The 22,482-nt window shown below is 45.2% G+C and overlaps 1 protein-coding gene and 1 long non-coding RNA gene across 8 annotated transcripts; both read right to left on the reverse strand.

Annotated features, from left to right (window-relative positions):
- Positions 1–1,764: 1,764 nt before the first annotated feature.
- On the reverse strand, positions 1,765–2,358 carry LOC147973597 (protein LURP-one-related 15-like). Its single transcript, XM_087524732.1, has one exon. It carries the CDS (start codon positions 2,356–2,358, stop codon positions 1,765–1,767), a length of 594 nt encoding a protein of 197 aa, XP_087380858.1.
- Positions 2,359–10,444: 8,086 nt separating this feature from the next.
- LOC125511301 (uncharacterized) lies at positions 10,445–15,221 on the reverse strand. 7 transcript variants are annotated; one of them, XR_015602971.1, is made up of 7 exons: positions 14,892–15,221; positions 14,273–14,491; positions 13,707–14,167; positions 11,955–13,554; positions 11,753–11,835; positions 10,816–11,209; positions 10,445–10,666 (listed from the first exon to the last, which is right to left on the reverse strand). It is a non-coding gene; the product is annotated as an uncharacterized LOC125511301 (long non-coding RNA). The 7 variants fall into 7 exon arrangements; XR_015602973.1 differs by having other exon boundaries at positions 13,707–14,171; XR_015602970.1 differs by having other exon boundaries at positions 11,955–12,356; positions 13,022–13,554; positions 13,707–14,491.
- Positions 15,222–22,482: the final 7,261 nt, after the last annotated feature.

Genomic DNA, 22,482 nt, shown 5'->3' on the forward strand with positions numbered 1-22,482 from the left:
TGCAGAAATTTTTTTGTTACACAGAGCCCTTTTGCAACACCGCCCATGTTCCAGAAACACCGCCCATGTCCCATCACCATTATCCATGTTGCAGGAGCACCAAGTCGCCATTGCCAACGACCGTGTTCCAATGAGGTCTCCGCGATTGGAGCAGATGGGCAGCACCAACAAAGTTCCGTAGTGGTGGCCCCTTCCTTTGAAGCACTCTAATGTGAGCAGCTGCTCCTCCAGTTGCAGCAACGCAGTGGCATGCTTCCCTGCAATGGAGCGACGACGCTGGCTTGCTCTGCAGTAGCCAGATGACTTGTGTAATAGTTTGGGCTCATAATGTGGGGTTGGATTGAGAGAGGTGAGGGAGAGAGAAGTTGGGGGGGTCCAAATTAGAGGGAGAGGAAAGGGATAGGATGGGGTTGCCGCTGAGAAATTTATGGAAGAGATGACATCATCGTGTAGAACTATAGATAAGGTTGGAGGGGAGATGGAGAGGGTGGGCCAGAAGGGACGTGTGGCGAGCGAACAGGGCGGTTGATTTCCAGCGCATTCTCAGCCGGATGATTACATCGTTTCCCTTTCTATAAAGTACTTACGTACCCAACTCTAACTTATCCACACCCCTCTGCTGGAGCCTCCACCCTCCCCCTCCTCTCCTTGCGATCATGCAAACACTAGCGGGGTGGATCTCACTGAGATCTCGGGTCATTCCAGGTGGAGCAAGGCATGGGTCCGCCATCCTCTCCACCTGGTCGCTGACCCAGGAGCAGCCCGAGGCCATTGAGGATCTTGCCACGCCCGCCACTCTTACTTTGAGATTGGAGTCATTGGGCCATTGGAGGAGCTCGCCGTCGCCAGGATAATAGAGCAGATGATCGTTGCCATGCCACTTGAGGAGCTCACCATCGTCGGGCCACTTGAGGAGCTCTGCAGCTGCCGCTGGTGAGATTCGTTACCGTTCGCCCCTATGCCGCCGCTGCACTACCAGTCTACCATGTGTGTCTTGCTGATCTAGCTAGGACATGAGGTTGTGGATGTTCTTCACAAGATCCGTCACAACGTCTTCGTCGACCACTCTGAGAGGATCAAACTAGCACGTGAGGCGATGTATCTTCTTCACAAGACCCGGCACAATGTCTTCGTCAACTACTTTGAGCAGGTCCAACTGGGACACAATATGGTCTCTTCCTCAAAAGATCTGATGAGGTTCTCCTGCACCCTCTCCCCCACAGATCCAGCATTCGCCGACTGGAGGTGGATGTACGACCCCGTCTGTAGCCGGAGATGGACCAAGGGACGCGAAAAGCATCGAGATGGACCTAGAGGGTGTGATAATCCCCAAGTGCATAGATTTATTCTACCACTTTTCAAAGTGGATGTTGAAATATATGAGTGTCAATACCTCATAGGAGGTAAAGGTAGGTTTCCTATTCTACCCAGTTATGTGTGCTAATCACAACTATCTATGCACTTTATGTTTGCTTTACATAAACTCTATAACTAATATAGGTTTCATGTGTCCAACTCAGGGGTATTAAATACTATCGAAAACACTCACTATGTGTTCTACAGAATCATTGGCTACTTTCCACCACCGCGTAAACTAAATCAAATTGCATCTTTGAAAAGAACATATTTTTAGAAGAAAAGAAGAAAAAACATATTTGATGAACTGATCGGAAAATAAGAGGCAAACATCTTGCACGCAAAGAGTACATAAAATTGTCGCAGAAAATTCAATTCCTGAGCTAGCTGGAGCCTCTGGATGCGTCATCAACTAGTTTCATCGAGACGTATCTCGTCCAGAATCACGGTGAGCGCCAGGATGAAAGCATGGTCGACGCCTGGGCTGACACTAACGCTATACTCCAGCCTCTGTTCCGACGTATGTTCGATCTTAGCAACGGCAGCGGCGGAGCCGCGACGGCGGACGGTGCACTCTGCCCCGCGGCAGACGACAACGAACTCGCGCAGCCTGATCCTCTCGCTGGGGTCGCGGCCGGCGACGTGCACGTCGACCTCGCCCCAGCTGAACAGCGCAGGCTGCGCCACGGCTTCGAAGAGCAGATCCGTCGGGCTCGTGCTGGCGCCCCTGAACGCCTCCCACCTCCGGTCGTCGGGCATGAACAGGGACGGCGCGCGCCGCTGCACGGTGACCACCGTGCGGCGCGACGCGGAGTCCACGAGGCTGAACCGGCTGCGGAAGCTCAACACCGCCGCCTTCACCCTCATCACCACCGCATCGCGGGCGTCGTTGGTGACGGTGAAGTCGCGCCACGTCCAGCCGTTGGTAATGGTCACGGTGAACGCCGTCGCGTGCGGCGTACAGAACCGGGCGTCCACCACCGGTTCCGTCTTTGGTGCCATTGTCGATCCGCAGGTGCTCGTGACCGGTTACCCGTCGATAGTCGAGACAGAGCCGCAACAGATTTTCCGTGGCCAACGTGCAGCTACGTACGTACGTAACGAGGCTGGGGAACACCAAAGGAAAATCGTGCATCGGAAGGGTTACTGTTTCCTTGTCGTACAAGTCATTATCTCTGGCATACCCATGATGTCTCTTAGCAAACAGTAACACCAATGACACGCATCTAACCTATACTAGTAGACTGCCCGTGCGTTGCCACGGGCTTTTCATAATTTGTATTAGTTGCATGTAAAATTTCATATAGATAGAAAATATAGCCAAAATAATTGTAATGTACCTCGCTTGCAATGTATTTCGATAATAAAATGTAATTCTACCCTATACACAAAAGGGTTATCATATCTGATGCACAAAATAAAGGTGGTACATAAACATTGACCTCTTTATTGTGCATTGCATTACAAATGATAATAACACTTGAATGTCTTTCCATGCTTAAGATCGATTGTCTCGTGAAAGCATGTGTATTGCTATTCTCCATTAATTAAAATTAACACATGGATGATTTTGTTCCCTTTAAAAAAATGTTCCAAGATGTTACAACCAGAAACTTAATTGCAATGTGCAATTGGCTGGCAAACTATTGCATATGAACTTAGGCACTTGAAACCATACAATTTACCATTTAGAAACTGCTGCAGCAAAACACATCTTCTAGAACATGCTACTCCTAGCTATCTTGGGAGAGGTAGCTAGATACATCAATCTTTGATAACATTTGTTGATTAAAAATTTATTGGCATTTATTTATATTTTTATAGTAATTTTTAGTTTTGTTAGAATTATGTAACTTCAGATTTGGTGTATCGGCTCAAAATGAAATTCACATGAGACTCAAAAGGAAATGTGTGTGTTGTACTATGAACTATGATGTAAAGGGAAGCGACCAACTCCTATTCAAATACCAACTGGAGAAAAACCCTAATTATACATACACTAAGACATTAAAATAAAAAAATAAGGGTGAAAGGGCGATTGACATGCAGCATCAATTGTGAATAAGCAGGCTAAAACTTGCCCCGAGAATATCACTCACGACTCACAAGTTTACAACATACTTTTTTCTGTATTAGCACAAAAGTCGAATAATACATGGTAGGATTGAGGAGGAGGAGGTCTATAATATTAGTCTTACCGATTTTTCATTATTCTATTAGCAACTAAGAGAGAGAGAGAGGGGGGGGAGGGAGGGAGGGGGGGAGAATCGGATCTCCAAATTGTCTCCATGTGTCTACGGTATCTGAAAACCGCCATATGTGAGAAGGAACGGGGTCAGGACGTCTTAGGGCAGCACGCTAGATCAGACCGGATCACATCATACTGGAAAAAAAATATAGTTTTCTAAAATATTGCAAGGCATCCCAAAGATATTGACGTTACAAGTTGCTACGAGCTTAAATGCTTAAAACAATCAACCGAAAATACCAACATACTTCTTCATTTTGAGATAGCCCACCTAACAAGGACTTCTTCATTAATACCCACAATCATTCCAGATAGCCAACGGGAGGTAAAAGTCAATAAATGTTGTATTCCCTCCATTCTTAAATGTAAGTCTTTTACAAAAGTTCAATAAGGACTACATACAGATGTATATGAACATATTTTAAAGTGTAGATTCATTCATTTTGCTCCATATGTAGTTCACATTGGAGTCTCTAGGAAGACTTATATTTAGGAACGGCGGGAGTACAAATAATAATTTCAGTTGAGTTGAAAGACTTAAATTAAAAACAACAAATATATGCAAGGTTATTTCATACTGTTATTTTAATGGGCACCAATAACGTCCTTTTCAGCATCATAATATATAATCCAAAATCATATTAACAATTTTGGGGTAACTTTATACTACTTATGAGTATAAATAATATGATTAATTAACAAATCTTGAATTGTAATAGATCTGAAAATACATTTATATGTTTCAAAGAGTCAGATGGTGTGAGTATCGTCTGAAAGCTTTCTGGATAAATAAGGATATAGAGAGTTATTAAGTTCAAGAAAACAGAATGGCTCTCCTTACACAAAGTCTAAGTTCACCACCGTTAGATGTACAGAAGGGGAAAAGACGCTATGAATAAGAGTAACAACAAATAAAGATAGAAGGGTGTTAAGTTCACGACACTCTTTATTTGATTACTGGGTTGAGTAGGTAACAATATGATTTAGAAGATGATGACTTCCTAATACTTAAGTGTTGGGGAACGTAGTAATTTCAAAAAAAATTCTACGCACACGCAAGATCATGGTGATGCATAGCAACGAGAGGGGAGAGTGTTGTCTACGTACCTTCATAGACCGAAAGCGGAAGCGTTAGCACGACGCGGTTGATGTAGTCGTACGTCTTCACGGCCTGACCGATCAAGCACCGAAACTACGGCACCTCCGAGTTCTAGCACACGTTCAGCTCGATGACGATCCCCGGACTTTGATCCAGCAGAATGTCAGGGAAGAGTTCCGTCAGCACGACGGCGTGGTGACGATCTTGATGTTCTACTGTCGCAGGGCTTCGCCTAAGCACCACTACAATATTATCGAGGACTATGGTGGAGGGGGGCACCGCACATGGCTAAGAGATCAATGATCAACTGTTGTGTCTATGGGGTGCCCCCTGCCCCCATATATAAAGGAGCAAGGGAGGGAGGCGGCCGGCCTAGGAGGAGGGCGCGCCAAGCACTACTAGGGAAAACCTTATACACAGAATCTTAGCAGCAGCGCGGTCTAAAAACAGGCGCTACTGCTAATTAGCAGTAGCAAGCTTCAGTAAAGAGCGCTACTAATGACTAAGTAGCAGTAGCGCTCTAGGTGAAAAGAGCGCTACTACTATAATTGCCACGGTGTTGCCCCCAGGCTAGATATAGTAGTAGTGCCCTTCCCGTGGACGTGCTACTGCTAAAGAACTTAGTAGCAGCGGTTTTCTTCAAAACTCGCTACTGCTAAGTATCACCGCAACTAATTAAGTTTAGTCCCATACTGCTAAGCGAACAAGGTGTTTACCACCTTAAATATGTTACTTCTCAACCTATCTCGAGCACTTGGTCTTCATTGAACTATATGTGTATGATTTGTGGTTGCAATATGAATCCTCGCCTGTACCTATACAGGTATAGTGAGGATTCATGTTGACTATTTAGATTATACACAAAAAGATCAATGATGACCAATGTATATTTTTGATGTTTTTACATTGCTTAGACTTATAGCGTTTTTTAGGACAAAGCGTTACTGATATTGGGATAAACAAAAGAAATAACTGCTTCCACTAGCAGTAGCGGTTTTCTCTAAAACGCGCTATAGATAAGTTAGCTATAACGCGTTTTCCATATGAGCGCTACTGCTAGTTCGAGTTAACCACCCCCCGAATCAAAATTTCGCTAAGTCCTCCTTTCCCCCCCCCCACCTCGGCCGGTTCCCCTACTCCTGTTGCCGTCGCCCGAGCCTGAGCGCGCCTGCCCTCACCGCCGACGCCGCCGCCCACCCTCAACCTCACCGCCGCCGCTCTCGACCACACTGTCGCCGCCCTTGACCTCACCGCCGCCGCCCTCGACCGAGCCCGCCGCCCGGGACCGCCGCCTCCCGATCCCGAGCCCGCCCTTGCCGCCCCTCCATCGCCGAGCACCTCCCCGCCAACGTCTCTCCCTCTGTAAGCCCCCCACCCCTCCCCCACCCCCTCTCTCTTTGCTTAGTTAGTAGATGATTTTAGTAGTAGTAGATGTTAATTTAGGGTTCATAGATAATGATTTTTAGAAGTAGTGATGGTAAACTAGTTGTATAATTAGCAGTAGTAGATGTTAATTAGTAGTAGATGTAGTAGTTAGATGTTAATTAGTAGTAGATGTAGTAGTTAGATGTTAATTAGTAGTAGTAGATGTGCGAGTTTCTTTCTATTTATAGTAAGTTTATATTTAGTAAGAACGAGTTGAATTAATAGAACTAGTTAGTAAGAACTTGTTGTTATTTTTTTAGTTAAAGCAATTTTTCTCGCATCGACGTGGACGATGCCTATCCCGCATCCTCGTCGTCGAGTCGGCGGAGGACGACACCTGCTTGACCAGATGGGCCATGTCCGGGAATGGGCTCCGCCGGGGTGGTACTGGGAGGCGCTACCTACCGAGGGGTGCAGGTTGGTGAGGAGCCACTCTGTCGTTGACCCGAACCTTCTTTGGTGGCGGTCGCGTGGGCCAGTGACGGTCCAGAGGCTCGAGGACTCCGCGGAGGTGGTGCGTCACCGTGTCAGTGAGGAGGACGCGCACGTCCATCGCTACTTGTTTGCGTTGGAGCATAGGTTCTCCAATACCTGGCAAGTTCTCCAGGGATCTCATTGGAGCTATGATCCCGTGATGGTTCCTTCTCTGTGGGTGTCCACCGCCCGCGCCGATACCCGTCGTGTGCTAGGGTTTTAGTTGTACTAGTGATGTTATATGTATGACACTATTCGGGATGTATTAGTGATAATATTCGACGATGTACGGACGCATGAGATGATTTACTTTTGCTTATTGAATGCATGCTAATTTGAGTCCTATAAGATATTTTAAAATGTATATCTTGTTTTGCTCAATATCCAAGTGGCCGGTCATGTTTGCAGGTTACACCTCCGAGTGGCCTATGTTTTGCCGGAGTGTTGATTCATTTCCATTCCGGCAAATTTCAGGCGCTCGATATGTTCTATTTTAGCAAAGGTCATGCCGGATTTTTCCGTGAATTTTGGCATGACTTTTGCCAGAATATGTAGGAAATATCGAGTGCCCCGGATTTGTGTGTTGAGTATCCTGGTAGTTGTCTTCTATCGATTTTCAATTAATGTTTTAACTATGAACATAGGAAATGTCTGACGACAAAAAGGATTTCGGTATTTGCAAATACTGCGAAGACGAGCGCGGCCTGTGCGACGGAATCTTCCTAGATGATGATAGGCGCTTCAGCATCAAGCTGGACGAGAACTTCGAAGTGGATACAGTAAGTCACAACGACAAGTCTTTTTTCATAATTAAGCATGACATCTGCTTCATTTGTCAACTTATATTTTTTTTACTATTCTACTAGCGTATCCCCTGCCATGCAAGAGTTTTTGTATTGGATAAGATAGGTTTCAGTCATACTATGGAGGTAAAGAAAGTTTACTTGAAGACCGAGCATGGTTATATTTTCCATGCAAAATTATACAATTCAAACGACTACACCTACTCTGGATGCAAAACATGGCGAGCACTATGCAAGACTTATGCATTTGAGCCTGATATGGTTATCACCTTTGATATTCGTCCGAAAGATGATATTGAAGGTAATACCGACATCTGGGTCGATGTGCAGACGCCTCCAGTTACACCATTATGTAAGTTTCTCAACCATATTTATGTCTTTGATATTGTTTATTCAAAAATAGTTGACCACTAATTTGTATTGTCAGCTTATTTCGGTGCAAGCAAACATGTCCAGCGCTTGGTAGACAGGACCTACTACTGTCCCGGGGCTGAACTAAACTGCGAGGAGCTAAGTCATTATGTTTCATGGCTTGAGGATCTTGATACTGTCAAGACAAATTTTCCTCCTGGACTTAGAAATGTTAGTACTGAAAACGTGCGACCAATAGTGTTCGTAATGAACTACGGTCACATCTATTTAGGAAGGATGGTAATATTTTTACTATTTGTCCTCAGTGCATCTTTTCCATACATTATTTGTGAAGCTAAACTTCATTGCTAAGTATGTTACCATACGATGTTTTTTCAACAAGGACTCCCGATGAATGTTGTGCCTTATGGGATCGAGACTAAAGGTACCATGAGTATTATTAGCTTACGGCCAAGATATCCTACATGTTACTTTAGTGCATTCAAGATCAACGATGAATGCTTAATAGTGCAAGACTGGACCAGATATGTGATGGGGGAGCGCAGAGAAGTACTAGGGGGCAGCAAACAGATGTGCTACCCAAAATTAGGAGACAGGTTCATCTGCATGCTCCAACTTGATTAAGGAGGAGAGCTACACATGTTTTATGTTATTTTACCTAAGAGAGAACAGCAGGAGTGATTAGCTAGCTAGAAATGAGTTTGAGGATGATGATGTGCTACACTATTACTATGATGATAAAATAGCTAGTGTTGGTGGTAATGACTATGATGATTATTATTAGCTAGTGTTGGTGGTGATTAGCTAGCTAGAATGAGAGTTTGAAGATGATGATGTGTGCTACACTATGACTATGATAATTAAATAGCTAATGTTGGTGGTAATGACTATGATGATGATTAAATAGCTTGTGTTGGCGGATTAGATTCAAATGGAGGCAACATGTGGTGCACATCGAAAGTACTACTAGTCCAAACTAGATCAAGTTTGGATTTGTAGTATACTTTTGACATGCACCGCATATTGCCTCCACTTGAAACTAATCCACCTTCATTTGACACACTGTTATGGACATAATGATGTAAACCTCATAACTGATATTGTACCAATATTTGTATGACAAATACACTAAAAATTAAAAAATAAAAAAAGAATACTAGTAGCGATGGATGGAAAACGCGCTGCCAGTAGTTACATTAGCAGTAGCGCGGGATTGAACAAACGTTGCAGCTAGTTGTCCTAGCAGTAGCGCGTGTAACACGCGCTATTGCTAAGGAATAGCTGTAGCGCCTTATCAGTAGCGCATATCCCCGCGCTACTGATAGGCCTAAAACCCGCGCTGCTGCTAGTCTTTTCCCTAGTAGTGAAGGGGGGAGTCCTACTCCCACCGAGAGTAGGACTCCTCCTTCCCTTGTTGGAGTAGGAGAGAAGGAAAGAGGGGGAGAGGAACAAGGAAAAGTGGGCTGCACCCCTTGTCCAATTCGGACCAGAGGGGGGCGCGCGCTTCCTTCCTTTTGGCCTCTCTCCTCTATTCCCGTATGGCCCAATAAGACCCATATACTCCCCGGCGAATTCCCGTAACTCTCAGGTACTCCGAAAAATACCCGAATCACTCGGAACCTTTCCGATGTCTGAATATAGTCGTCCAATATATCGATCTTTACGTCTCAACCATTTCGAGACTCCTCGTCATGTCCCGATCTCATCCGGGACTCCGAACTCCTTCGGTACATCAAAACTCATAAACTCATAATATAACTGTCATCGAAACCTTAAGCGCGCGGACCCTACGGGTTCGAGAACTATGTAGACATGACCGAGACACGTCTCCGGTCAATAACCAATAGCGGAACCTGGATGCTCATATTGGCTCCCACATATTCTACGAAGATCTTTATCGGTCAAACCGCATAACAACATACGTTGTTCCCTTTGCCATCGGTATGTTACTTGCCCGAGATTCGATCGTTGGTATCTCAATACCTAGTTCAATCTCGTTACCGGCAAGTCTCTTTACTCGTTCCGTAACACATCATCCAGCAACTAACTCATAACTTGCAATGCTTGCAAGGTTTATAGTGATGTGCATTACCGAGTGGGCCCAGAGATACCTCTCCGACAACCGGAGTGACAAATCATAATCTCGAAATACGCCAACCCAACAAGTATCTTCGGAGACACCTATAGAGCATCTTTATAATCACCTAGTTACGTTGTGATGTTTGGTAGCACACAAAGTGTTCCTCCGGTAAACGGGAGTTGCATAATCTCATAGTCATAGGAACATGTATACGTCATGAAGAAAGCAATAGCAACAAACTAAACGATCAAGTGCTATGCTAACGGAATGGGTCAAGTCAATCACATCATTCTCTAATGATGTGATCCCGTTAATCAAATGACAACTCATGTCTATGGCTAGGAAACTTAACCATCTTTGATTCAACGAGCTAGTCAAGTAGAGGCATACTAGTGACATACTGTTTGTCTATGTATTCACACATGTATTATGTTTCCGATTAATACAATTCTAGCATAAATAATAAATATTTATCATGATATAAGGAAATAAATAATAACTTTATTATTGCCTCTAGGGCATATTTCCTTCATTAAGCACATAATTGTACTCTACTGAACCGTGGGGGACGAATCGGAGGTACAGTAGAAGAATGAACAAATATATTTTATTTATATTATCCACACCCTACATGTACAACACTGAGAAGCTCCTCGTGAAACAAGCTTACAACAGTGAGCATTGAACAATCATACTCTATTCTTGCTAGCCAGTGCTGAGAACACTTGTGCAGCAATTAGTATATCAATGTCCTCTTAGATAGGTTGATGAAGATTGCCAGCAATGAAAATATCATCCAGTACATAGGCCTGAAAATTTCACCATTGGCACTCATGGGAATTAGTTAGTACTAAAATGAATGGTATAGCTCTCGCAAGAAATTTCATACAACTCCATTGCTGGTTCTTCAATGTCAAAATTTCAGCATATATGTGAACATTAAAAAGACCTCACATACCTAAATAAATTATGAAAAACACTCATGCTGCAGTGCGGCTCCCGTGTCCTCGCCAGTTTTGATGCACCTACCACGTACTTGCAGCTTGGGGCGCGACCCCTACATCCTTGGTGGCGGCCACAGCGCCCACATCCACCTACATCCACGCTTCGGCAGGAACCATATAACAAAAAAAATATTGTGGACCAAATGTTCATGGAATTTTGCAATATGATATAGACTACAAATGGGTATGATAGGCAAGAATCCTCAAATTTCCATTATACCATAATGTCTAGCTTAGGGATTTTGTTCCGTGTCTTCTTATTTGGCACTACACCAACATTTACCATGGTGTCAACGACCACATAACACCTTCATCACTGGTTAGCGATCTGATCATGTCTCTTACTACCTGAAAGCACAAATATTAAATTTTATTGTTAAAGATATATTCTTAACATGTCAATAAGAGGGAAAAGCAATATGGAAATTCAATGTCTCATCGACCCTGCAGATGGCAACATCCCAAGTGAAGACCAATTTTAAACATAATATTTAACTACAAGAATGACTACAATACAATTCATCATTTCTTTGTTCTGGGCATTTTTGCCCCTGAATACGTGATAATACAAGGACAAACTTAAAGTATGCTGATACAATGTAGTGCCATCAAGCATGGATAATTATGCAAGGACAAACTCATGTTCTAGGAATTTTTTACCCTATACGATGCATGAAACGACCAATAATAAATAGATTAGAAAAATTGTGCATCTCTCTTTGTCCATAATAAGTTCTGTTGCTTCTTCCAAGTCAGTTTATTATTTAACCATATCGTTCGGCCACCACTCTGTCCATGTAGGGCGAGCGCTAGCATTAGTAGCATTTATCTAAACTCTGATTACCAGCACGTACAATGATTAACACGAATGTTGGTGCAAATATAACTCACTTGTGGTGAGAAACTGAATAAGTGTTGTCGAAGGGTTGAGTGTTCGTCAGTACAGCCCCAAGAAAACTTTAGAAAGGATGTTTCTGTCCACCCACATAAATAAAGAGATAAATTTATGATCGTGCGGCAAGCCTGATAAGCCACACAAATAAAGAGATAAATCTGTGATCGTGCATAAAGTAATTAACAAACCCCGTTCTACCTCACGCCCCATCCATCCGCTCCCAGCTTACTCCCTAGCTTCATATTGCTCATGCTCGCCCATGTCTGCGCTGTCAGCCAGCTGGTGGCCCCAACTCGTTCGGCTCCGTTCGCTTGGTGCCAGATAATTAGCACATGGATGCATCCGCCGGCCGTACCACGTGCACATCAATGAACAGTGGATTAGTACGTCGACAGGGATAGAAAAATATAAAACTCACATAAACAGAATTTACAGAAATCAGCAAACACTAATCTGAGTACCTTCTAAATCTCACGTAGTGCAGGGGGTGCACTGAAAGTCTAAATATCATTGTGTTACAGAAACAATGTTCCTTTCTCAGTCTACTGGGTGCCCTTAGACAGGGCTACCTCATTGTCAACCACTCCCGCATCCCTCACCCTGTCAAACCAGGTCGCGGCTTACTCAGAATTCACGAATGCCCGTGTGGCGTCATCGAAAGAGCTAAGCAAATTCTCGCCAACCGCATCGCCTTCCAGCAGATGGTCATTACGAAGGATCGATGCTGCTGCCCCTATTCCACTTTTAATATGATGCATCCAGATTCTTTTTATAATAATTTCTCACATGTTTCAATTGAATAATTTGATTATCCGGACCAATTAATGAACTAGATACGGTTTTTTATTGCTACCTTTTAAGTCATACTGTATGTTTCAGTGGTGCTGTTTTTTCTTTAGGCAGCTTGCAGAATGTATGATGAAGTTTTTTGGGCCTGCATCGCAAATGGGTTTGGCCAGATGCTCGACTGGTTTTATGACCAACTATAGAAGTGTATTCATCATTTCCATTGGCATGACCGTAATTTGTGAATCAGAAAAGATAGAAAAGAAAACTTAAATGTTAAATATAAAACGAAAGAAAAAAAGAATCCAATTAATTAGATTTGTAAAAAGAAATACATTCGAGATGTTTCATCGATACAATAAGCACATCAGTAGGACATTATAATCATGGTATAAACTTGCTTCCTTTTTTATGATATAGATACACGCATACTGGAAAATTTGCAACAACAATAGATAACAAGATTATTTTTAGCTCACCTTCTGATTCCATTGTCGCTTTATCATCAGTTCATCAAAAGTGAAACTAGCCTACGAAGATAACCATGTATACTGAACAGATGAGAAAAACACAAGTTTAATCCATCGGCTTTAGAGATCCTTGACAGATGCCATCAGGTTGAGATATTTGATGTTATGAATAAGGCATGAAGAGAATTGTCCGTTTGTCAACATTTGCAGGAGTAAGCTGGATCAAGGATGAGTTTTCGCCATCAGTAAACAGGGACCTGTTCATGTACAAGCTGTAGGAATAAACTTTAGCATTAATTACTGAATAGCATACAAAATTGTCTAACGTACTGCAAACTATAGAGCAAAATCACATCCCTGGTGTTGAAACACCAGTGGCACAAGGCACTTTGTCCAATTTGTGCTTCCAAGGGTAGTCTCCGAACTCTGACACGGTGGCACCATCACCAACTTACACTCGCTTGTCAGCGCAGCTGTGATGGACCTTGCTGGGGCTCATACCTCCGAGTCGTGCCCCTCTTTCCAGAATTTGTCCAAGGTGCCTGAAAAAAATACTTAATTAACCTCAAATTAAAATAATAATATAGCATGTCAGCATGGATAGCTATGTGACTGTATTAAAAATTACTCTAATGTGACACAATGGTTTGAGTTGCTAGATATTGTGGGTCATCTAGTTAAATTCAGGTCTTACTTCCTGCTTGCTGCACGAACTTCCTCGGTGGTAAGCATCGTAGTCGTCAGCATACAGGTTCACCACCTGAACTTACGCGCACAAGACATGACCTAATGCCCGATGTAGCCACATGCATAGCAGAACCACGGCAAGCGCTCGTACTGAAGTTTAAGCCCCACCCTTGTTCTCTTTTCCTTGATCCTTGCTATCATCGCAACTGAAATTTCCAGCACCCGCTATATACAGGAAAAGCAACCCGTACACGAACAAAGTTTCCTAACTACTCTCCCATCACGTAGTTCAATTTGGAGGATTGTTCTCATGTCCTTGCATAGAGCACGTACCATCACATCTATTCTCCAATTCATCGAGACATCAAGAATGTGTACCCATATCCACAGCCGAAGTGCACAAAGTACTTATTGCCTCCCAAAAATGTGAACGTCAGATCCTCTTTGTCCTTAGCCTCCAAGCATCTTCTAGCTCATCAAACAGAAAACATATTTGCAGCGAAAAGTGATTCAATATATGAGCAATTAGGACAAGATTAGTGCTTTGGGAACTGAGAGAGTTGTCCTCCGTACTCATCCTTATGATAACATGCTTTGGGAATTAGGCAAGCTCGGGATTCTGTGGAGATGTTCGATAACATGCTTCTACAAAGCGTCATGTTACACCACGCCCATCCTAGACACCATAGTATGTTGTGAGGTTGACTCGTGCACCACATTTGCCACCTGGTCTGGCCGCCCCGCCAACCCAAGATCGTTCCAAGCCGATATTTCGCTCGGTGTTCTGAAGATCTACAGAAGAGGTTGTAAAAATCATCAGGTGTGTAACCTGCATATAGAAGAAAGATTGATATGTGCATGTAAAACTGAGAACCAGCAAATCTGATTCAAACACAAAAGAAAAAGGGCAAGGTTAATTATGCTATCCTGCTGAGCCACGGCCGGCACTACCCCTCGTCGTTTCAGGAGGAACAGGAGAGCACGAGCAGAGGATACGGATTCAGGGGATGAGAGGGGTGGGGTGGGGATCACGAGAGCTTATCCATGTCTTGGGGCGGGCATCCATGCCGAGCGGCAGCAGCGAGGTGCCATCGTGGTGGTGACGGGCGATGCATCCAAGGCGCCGGTCTGCCCAGATGGTCGTGTCGTAGAGGGGGAGGGTAGAGGGTTGGCGGATGGGGAAGGGAAGTACCAGGGATGTGGTGCCGACTCGTTGGTCTCAGATCACCGCCGGTCGCCAGTATCCGAGGCGCAGCCGCCGGTGGTGTCCCGGTGATCCGCGACGTATTCGAGGCGCGGTGGTGACGGTGCAGGCGGCGGCGACGGTCGCCGACATCTCCCTGGTTCGGCGGCGGCGGCTGCATCGCGGGAGAGGAGGAGGAGCGTCTTGGGATCTCGTCCGCGCCTTCCTGCTAGGTCCGCGACGGCGGCGATCTCGTGCGTCTGTAGTCACAGATCGTAGGTTGAGGGGATCGAGAGGAGCAGGAGGTCACTCGGACGTGCGTGCAGTTCGTTTGGCAGTTTTTTTCGCTCGTTTAATTTCGTAGATTTTTTTCATAGGTTTTTTTGGACGTTTTTCTCTGGTGCGACTGCGACCGGAGGTTTGCCTTGACTGCGTGGGGCATCGCTAGGAGTTTTTTTGGTTCGACGCGTGGGAGGAAGGACGGAAAAAAACGATGGTGACGGGACAAAATTTAACCGGCGAAGACTACCAACTGCTCCATTAGAAGTAGAGATCTATTTTACGAAACAAAAACTTTTTTGTGTCATGAAAAGCAAGTTTATAGTACAAAGCCTTTTTTTTCACTCACAAACTGATAAGTTTAGAATTGTTTCTCTAGAAAATGAGTTTTTTATATATACTCTATCAGCCCCAAAATTCTTCTGGTGATACATCCGTATCTAAACAAATTTAAAACAAGAATTTAGAGACGGAGGTAATAGTTGCTTGCACATCGTTAAATCGTGTGTAGAATAGGAATCGCAGTTTTCAGGCCAAGCACTCGTATTTTTAGAAAAAACAACTTTGTCTCACCAAAATTGTGTGTGCACAACTACAAAATCAACAATGCACATGGATGAAGAACAATAGAGACGGGTGGAGCCCGAAGTTATCTTGTCGGCAATGATGAAAAGCATCCGACATCGCCCGTTAAAAGGGAACATGTCTCCTATCGCAGTGCAATCCTAGAATTACCATGTCCATCCTTATTCCTTCCAAGTGTCTACTCTAGCATGACTATGCGCAAGTCCCGGGGATCCCAACACATGGGTATGTGCACTCAGTCTATCCATGCTCATACATTGACCCCCACCCACCCCACCTCCAGTACATGACATGAGGCAAGAACTATTAAGAGACTGCTTCGGCTAGGTAAGTATCTTCCGATCCTTGCCTTCTCCGGATCCTTTCCAAAACTCTTACGATGAAGCAGAATCATCAACTCAATTGTGACCATTTCTTCAGAGGACACATGACGCACACCGAGTCGCTCTATGAGCTTACTTGTGTCGGTACCGTGGCCCGTGAAAATATTCTGAGTTGGGAAGGTGAATTATCCCCATTATTTTCAAGGGAAGGGTTTGCGAACAAGACCACAATTCTTTGTTGCAAATGTGTATTTTGGGTGGTAGTGTAGTTCTCAAGAGCTAGGTATTGTCTAGCCCGGGCCTTCCCACGAGCAATCTGTTCCAAGACGGAGGCCCCTCGCCGCCCTCGGTATCCCAACGTAGAACCGTTTTATGAGTCTAGGGTGGGGTGAATATACTATTTTCACAACTAGGCAATTTTAATGAAGGCTACCATTGCCTAAAACATTGGGATAATCATGGGGATTTTAAAGATTGGAAACAAACTTGCATAAATTAATGCGAGTAAGGGAAAGAGATCATGAACACAAGGATTTTATCCTCAGCCTGAGATTGTCGGTTCAATCATACTCCCTTGGCCCACAAGAGTCCTCAGCTTGAGATTGTTGGTTCAGATACAAAGTATCATACAATGAGAACAAAGGTTGACCACAAGAGTCCAATATATAATCTTGAAGTGTACAAAGTCCCTTGGCCCACCTCCATGGCGACCATAAAGGAAGCTTCATTGAGGGTAGATTTTCATACAAATAGGGGATCTCATTATCTTCACAAAATTATTGGCGCCTTCACACGTTAAGGCTTCTAAACACATCTAATTGATCTAGGGAGCACACACCCACCAAAATAACAAAAAATGGCGTGGTTGATGATTAATCACTTACTTTTGCTCATAAGCTAAAAGTGCTCCACAAGAAACTCTTATTTGATGGATCTATATGATAGGAGAGGATGAAAATTTCAAAGCATAGGACTTGATCTCAGTGCGAAGAAAAGTTCAGAGAGCACAAGAATTGAAGAATTCACTTTCGGTGGTGAGATGGGATGGGGTATATATAGGCTGGACCCCGATTCTGACCGTTACACATGAATCGCATGGCTTGGATGTTGCATACATTTGTATTTGGAGGTTCCAACTGAGTTCAAAGGTCACAACTTTAGATATTCTTGGATGGTCCGGACCAATACTATTCTCATTCTCATGTTACGTACAAGCCACAATAAACAAAAGGGTCGCAAATGGTACAAAGCGTTTTCACTCAGAGGCTCTGAACACAAGAGATTGAATTGTCCACGAAAGGCTCGGAGGCTGAGCCATTATGATGGTTACAACAATATTGGAATCGTGGGATTTTGCTGCTGGATGTTTTCTGAATGTCCGGCTAAAACTCTCTTGGGGTGTCTGTACTTACTTTGATTCAAACTTAGCTAGATTGGAGGGTACTGGAAAAATGCCACTCGGAGAACATGAGCAGTAAGCTTTTGTAGCGTCTCAGATATATGGAACATCTTGGGCATAGGGTCCGAGTTGCACAAAGTTTAACTCAGTAAAGTAACTCCTTGCTTACATTTGGACGCTTCAGATGGAATCCTCTCGAAGGTCCTAAGCATATGAAACATGAGAGAGTTAGTACTTGGAAGAACTGAGGGGTCTTAGAGTTTCATCTTTGAGAACATAGAAAGATAAACTTCCTCTCACAAGGTTGAAGATTCCATTTTGATAGTACTTTTATACCTAAGATGATTGGTGCCGATATGGCCATTGCTATAGTTTGCCGACTGTGGATCTGATCGCTTTGGGCCTTTATCTTTTTTCTTTTTTTACTTCGCCTATGTATAGCTTTGGTCTTATACGACTTTGCTGTTGCCGGCGTGTTTGTGTGTATTGGTGTTGGCTGTGTGCATCCTAGCTATGCAGAGGCCGGGTGTGTGCTCATAGTGTTTGTATCCTCTTGATGCTCCATTTTAAGCCAATAAAATACATCCTTTATCGAAAAATACCTATGACTCAAAGTGATCTTTGATCACTAAAAAGCTAGAAAATGTTTCTTGATCTCGTCGATGCTTGATCCTTAGATTTTTAGGGGTCATGAACCATATTCCATACATAACATACATATTCCATACATAACATATTGCGAATAAAACTGATCAACACTTAAGAGAGAATGTTAGTCCCATTAACCTTGTTGTCATGAATCATCAAAAGCCACTGCGAGGGCCCGGTGTTATGCTCTCTAGCTAGGCCCTCGCGGTGTGGGTCAATTTCTACTTTGGAGATGGACTGCTGGAGAAACTGACCCATCGACCATGCCTGGTCTGCCGTCGACGCCACCATGACGCCAGACAAATTCATCATCCTGCACGTATTCATCCACACACGCCCGTCCCCGAACCTCTGCAGCACCATGCCACCGGGATCCACCGCCGGCCTTGCAGTGGATGAGACACCGCTCTTCCGATTGTCCCGTCCAATCAGCACTTGCTCGAAAACGATGCCCTCAGAAGGGACAACGGTATCAAAGGTACCATCATCGTCCGATCCGGTAGATCCAGATCTAAGGTTTCCCCCGGAGCATCACGAGTGGGTGTCACACCTGCAACAACGATGCCTCAAGAACGGAACGGCGTTATAGACACCGCCATCGTCCGTCATGACCGAAGTCGGCGTGATTTTCACCGGAAGTCGTGTCCCTCCAACCTCGTAGCTGGCTAGAACGGAACGGCATTATAGACACCGCCATCGTCCGTCATGACCGAAGTCGGCGTGATTTTCACCGGAAGTCGTGTCCCTCCAACCTCGTAGCTGGCTAGAACCGAACGGAACCTCACCGTGGAGAATCGCGCCGCCGGCCGGCCAAGGCCGTACCAAGACGGATCTGAACAGGACGCCAGATTCCCAGCCATCGGAACCACCCATGCACCCTCGGCCGCCACACCACCGGCCATGTAGGTTCCCACCGCCGCCGTGGCGACCACCCGCCCTGGTTCTGCGGTGCGGGGCCGCCGCCACCGCGGTCCTTGCCTGCGACAGCAGCGCCGCAGCGGCTCGGGATAGAGGAGCGGGGAGGGGCTGGCGGCGCAGGATTGGGGGCCCCTGGCGCCGCCCGAGGGGAGGCGGGGCGAGGTGGAGGGGAGGGGAGAAATAAAGGGGTGTTAGGTACATGCAAAGTAATAAGCACGAGCCGTGATCTGAGCGTGCCGTGCACGTCTAGTCCAAGCCGAGGTCGAGCTCAGCGCCGGGCTTCGTGGTGGTGGATGACAAAATCGAGCATGCATGCGAGGGCGAGGCATGGTGCAAAGACCAGATCCTCCCGTTTGTTTTGAAAAGAATAAATAGCAAAGAAGAAACATAAAAGTTGTAGGCAAAATCCCATGTTCTTGAGTATATTCTTCCTCTGTGAGTTAGAGTGCGAGCTGCGGCCGACAAAGCTAGCCATGGTGGTATTTTCTAAAAACAATATTTTGCTGTTTCGAATCATGAGTTGAGACAGTTCAATTATAATAGTAACATAAACTAGATTATATTTATACTCTGTCTAAATTGATCCAGTTTAGCAAACTGGTTGGGAAATATTGGGCAAACATGTGGCAAGAAAAGACAGAAAAGAGATGTGAAAATAGCGGCAGTTCACCTGTTGACGTAGTATCTCGTGAACTCAAGGCGGATTAGTATCTCCTTGTGGTGAAGAAGGCGGCACGCTGGATTCCGTCCTGACGTATCTCCTCCAGAATCACGGCGAGCGCGAGGATGAAAGCATGGTCGACGCCTGGGCTGACACTCACGGCAAAAGCCAGCTCCTCGAACAGCCCCGTCGTGCGCTTGATCGTGGCAACAGCGGCGCCGCCGTCTGAGCGGCCGCGGGAGACAGTGCACTCGCGCCCGCAGGAACTGAGTCGGACCACCAAGTCCGGGCGCCTCTCGCTGGGGTCGCCGCCGGCGAGGTGCACGTGGATCTCGCTCATGACGAACAGCCAGGGCTGCACGACGGCGGTGAAGAGCAGATCCCTCGGCCTGCTGCCGTCCCCCCTGAACGCCTCCCATCACCGGCCGGGCGCGAACAGGGACGGCGAGCGCTCCGTGGTGACCAAAGGGCAGCGCGATGCCGCGTCGACGAGGCAGGCCCGGCCCTGAGGGAGGGCGAACGGGCCGGCCGCCCCGGGCCCCCGCTGCCAGAGGGGCCCCAAAATGCGGAAGTTCATGTATTGTCTTCATGTATTGTCTTTGATTTCCTTTTTTCTATGATTTTCTTTCATAATCTGTGATTTCTTTCTTTAATCTACGATTCTATTAAATAGGGGCACTGTTTACTCATAATTTCCTTCCTTACCAGCGAAGCTGTGATTAGGAAACACGTAGCAGTTATTGTATGCGACTATTTAGGGGTAGTTATGAATAAAAATCTCTTAATTTCCTTCCTTCCACGAGACTACTAGCCTACAACCATGCGAACAGAGGCCAAAAGCGAGGGAACGGATCGGTCCTTGCGTGGCGATTGATATTCATCTTCTTTCTGAACTTGCGATAGATATTTATCTCCTGTGTGTGCATGGCGCCACCGCCTAGAGTTATAGCAGGCCTGAGTCGGAGGAGTACATGACTGCCGGAGATAACCACGCCGTCGTCTCCCGTGCAATCATGCTAACTCTCCAGAGACAAGTTACAAAGACCCGCAAAAAAATGTATAGAAGTTACAAAGAACAGAAGGTATGTCTCTGAAATCTATTTATACATGTAGACTATCCCCTATAAGATTTTAGCATGATGATTAATCAAAATTTATAAATCATTATCATCATTGACTCTTCACTGTGGCAACTGGCCGCTGATAATTGTTTTATTAGATAGTTCTTATACATAGGTATGATTAGGGTTATTAATTTTTTAGTTCGGCAACATGCTTATAATTGAAATGGAAGAATAAGACAAGAGGCTTTACATATCAAAGCAGTGATTATGGGCATTTAAATCATCTGCTAGTCTTGCCGATGGACCCACTTGTAGATTGTGATAAAAAAAATTAGGTTAGTCTCAATTGGATATATTAGTAAAGAAAACAACTTATACGAGAAAAAACTATATTTTGTTTGGCTGAAAATTCAACATATTTTTTCTATGTTTATGTTAAGGCTTTGGGATTAGCACCTAGTTTCGCCCCGGGCTCCCGAAATCTCAGAACCGGCCCTGCGACGAGGATGAAGCGACGGACAAAGGTGAACGGGGGGCGTCCACCCGCATCACCGCCGCGCCGCTGGCGTCCGTGATGGCGAAGTCGCGGAACCAGCTCTTCGTTTTGGTCAAGGTGAACTCCGTCGCGTGCGGCGCGCAGAACCGCGCGTCCACCACTACCGCTCCCGTCCTCGCTGCCATTGCCGCAACAGATCGGTGGGTGGGTGCTCGACTGCTCGATCGTGACCGGATCCAGGTCGTGAGGCGAGACAGCCCGGCCGCAACATATTGCCGAGGCCAACGTACATATCGTACGTGTATCTCAAGGACTACAGTAGTATTTATTTTCCTTGTTGTACAAGATACTATTTCCCCTGGCTGGCATATTGCAGTACGCGCTTGCCAAATTAATACTAACATCACCTCAAAAAAAATTAATTCTAACACACTGCAAAAAAATAAAATTCTAACACCAATGACACTCCGTATATGTGTATTTCTCTCTGAAAAGCAAATGAAAGGGAACATATGCTTTCAGTTTCACTCTTAGACCGACAAATTTCAAATGTTTGGGTAGAAAACGAGTATCTAGTGTATACAACTGCTTGCGTATGTTATCCGCAAAAAAAAAATTTGCTTGCATATATCATTAAAATGAGCATTAAAAACCATCTTTGCAATTTTCAGGTCATGCCTTTTTTTAGAAGCAAGGCCTAGGCCCGGGGTTAACTCAATGACGCCCTTACACTCCCGAAGTCCACAAACACACAGCACAACAACACGACATCAAAACATGCAAGGCAATTAAAGCCACACCATCTGTCTCCGCCTTCGAAGAAGACCTAGCATGCCCTCTCGCCCTGGCTCATAGGACGCCACACCATTTGGAAGGCGGAGATGCTCCCCCAGAGAACACATGGGCATGGACCAATCGGTGGTCCAAGGGAAGACGCCATGCAAGAGAGCCTCACCGAAGCAACCTCACACATCGTGCTGCTCGCCGTTGAAACAGATCGGAACGCATGACCCAAGTTGTCGAATGAAGTCGCCAAAGAAGACGCTTGGAGAAGAATGGCAAACCACGCGTGATACCAGGCTGCCGCACCATGAAGAACACCAACCGCCATTGGCAGCCAAACACCCGCACAAGAGCCTTGCCCACCACCGCACTATCCAAAGTCGATGCCTTCATGAACGTGACGACGTCGAAGCGCAGCAATCACCAAAATCAAGGGATTTCTGG

The sequence above is a fragment of the Triticum urartu genome, chromosome 5A (assembly GCF_056163025.1).
Source record: "Triticum urartu cultivar PI428250 chromosome 5A, HENAU_Tu73, whole genome shotgun sequence".
NCBI lineage: Eukaryota > Viridiplantae > Streptophyta > Magnoliopsida > Poales > Poaceae > Triticum > Triticum urartu.